The sequence below is a fragment of the Cryptomeria japonica genome, chromosome 10 (genome assembly GCF_030272615.1).
Source record: "Cryptomeria japonica chromosome 10, Sugi_1.0, whole genome shotgun sequence".
In the NCBI taxonomy this organism is placed as follows: domain Eukaryota; kingdom Viridiplantae; phylum Streptophyta; class Pinopsida; order Cupressales; family Cupressaceae; genus Cryptomeria; species Cryptomeria japonica.
Window position 1 is genome coordinate 389,713,809 of NC_081414.1, and position 2,400 is coordinate 389,716,208.

Below are 2,400 nucleotides of genomic sequence, written 5' to 3' on the forward strand. Positions count from 1 at the left end.
TTTGCATATGGCTGCCTTTGCCTTGAATCCTAAGTGATACAAGGCTAGACCGGGTAGAATGACACCGATTGAGGATGATGAGGTGAAGGCGGGTTTCTTTAGGTGCATAGAGAAGATGTTTGATTCCAGAGATGCCGGCACAATGCGCACTGAGTGGGGAAGATTTGCCACTCTTAGAGGTTATTCAGATGCGGCAAAGATGGATATAGACACTATGGCACAGGAGGACCCACTTTTGTGGTGGACTTGTCATGGCCCGAAATCTTTGACCACCACTCTAGCCATCCGTCTGCTATCCCAGGTTTCCAGTTTTTCAGCTGCTAAGAGGAACTGGTCTACGTATAGCTTCATCCACTCTCTTAAGAGGAACAGACTTACCTCTAAGAGAGCAGAGAAGCTTGTGGCTGTACACAGTGCTTTGCATCTCATAGACCGCAAGACACTCGTGTACAAGGAGAGTCCAGCGGCACGATGGGATTTAGAGCCAGAGGAGCCTTCACAGATTGATGAGGATGATCCTACCACTTCAGTTACAGGGCTAGTTGGTGTGAGCTTGAGGGACCTTGATCTTCAAGAGTCCAGCAGTTCCAGTGAGGAGGAGTTCGCAGATGATTAGAGGCCTCCATTAGCTACATTTTGAGTTTTGTCATTTTGTCTTTGACTCTAGTCTCTTTTGTAATGCTATTGCTACACGTATTTGTATTTGGCTACTCATTGTAATGATGAATTATGTAATCATCTTTATTATTATAGACTTTGCAATGGCATCAGATATTCGTATTTTCGTTTTCCTTTTTCGATATTCATATGATAGAAATGAGAAATCTCCAATTTGACAATTTCATTTATCAAATTTTATTTAGCATTTAGCAATTAGTATTACTAATCTAAGTAATCTTGGTATTTCGGTTTCCTATAGTTTCATTTGAAATCTAATTCTTATACTGTTATACTGTTATACATCTTTTCAAAACTAGTTTTTCAAGTACTATATGTATATATATGAGCACCACCACACCGCCACCCCCCCGCCGCCGTCCCCCCACCGTCCCCAAATTTAGGCCCTTGGTCCCCCCGTCCCAGAAACGCGTCCCCCCCGTCCCCCCGTCCCCAACGCCCGTGGAACACTGCAAAATATTGATAGAGATAAATTGTATTCTATCAAGAGAAAATACTGATCAACTAGATCATCAAAAGTTACATACAATGAATATGAGCCTGCTTATATAGGCAAGGCTATATGGATATGTGAGCACACAAACATGACATGTGGCTCAATGAGAAACAAGGGTAGGTAGGAAATAGGTGTGGTAGGTAGGAGAAATGGTAAAATATTCCACATGAGGTGGATCACCCACCGAAGGTGGAATTATCATCCCACAAGAAGTGGATATGATAAAGTAATAACAAGATTACACCATAAAAGGTGGAGTTTCTCCTACATACACACTCCCAATGTGGCACAAACACCCAAGTGTCTCATATGCAAACTACTATGATACACATGTACCTAAGTAAACTTAAGTAAGCTATAATAATATCCGACATGAATAATTAATTACACCAACAAAAATGAAGGATCTTGGTTTGTTAGTCTATGGTGACTCCTATGGAAGTAAATATGAAGAAATTTCATGAGGATGCAGCTACTTCAGATTTAGTTGAGCCTACTAGGTATAGACAATTAATTGGCTCTTTAATGTACTTGGTTAACACAAGGCCTGATATATGCTATGCAGTTAATACCTTGAGTCAGTTCATGTGTGAACCAAGGCATATTCATCTTGTGGCAGCCAAACATATATTGAGATATGTACATGGTACAATTGCACTTGGCTTAAAATTTTCTTCATGTGTAGAGCTGAACTTGCAAGGGTTTTCTGATTCAGACTGGGCAGGTTGTGTGAATGACAGAAAAAGCACTTCAGGTTGTTGTTTTAGTCTAGGTTCAGCTATGATATCCTGGTGCAGCAGCAAACAATCTTGTGTTGCACAAAGTATAGCTGAAGCTGAATATGTTGCAGCTTGTGTGGCTTCGGAAATTACTTGCAGGCTTGTTTGGATAGCCTTTGGAACCTACTGTGATTATGTGTGATAATCAAAGTTGTATGAAACTTTCAGTTAATCCAGTAGTTCATGATAGAAGCAAACATGTGGAAATTAAATATCATTACTTGAGAGACATGGTTCAGCGAAAAGCAGTTGAACTCAAGTACATTTCTACAAAGGAGTAGACTGTAGACATTCTCACCAAGCCACTTCCGAGAGTGAAGTTTTGTTACTTCCGAGAAAAGCTTGGTATGATGGAGAATGATGCACTTGCTGAGAGAGAGTCTCAGCTTCAGTGATACATTGCATGTGTTTAATGAGTTCTTCTCTGTGAGAGAAGTTCGAGGTGAA

At 40.6% G+C, this 2,400-nt stretch overlaps 1 protein-coding gene across 1 annotated transcript; it reads left to right on the plus strand.

The window, feature by feature from the left end:
• Nucleotides 1–1,621: 1,621 nt before the first annotated feature.
• On the plus strand, nucleotides 1,622–2,095 carry LOC131038521 (secreted RxLR effector protein 161-like). The gene has a single exon (XM_057970967.2). The coding sequence runs from the start codon at nucleotides 1,622–1,624 to the stop codon at nucleotides 2,093–2,095; it is 474 nt and encodes a 157-aa protein (XP_057826950.2).
• Nucleotides 2,096–2,400: the final 305 nt, after the last annotated feature.

Excerpts from the sequence above, each read along its gene's own strand:
- LOC131038521 (XM_057970967.2), top strand. The coding sequence starts at position 1,622 with ATGAAGAAATTTCATGAGGATGCAGCTACTTCAGATTTAGTTGAGCCT.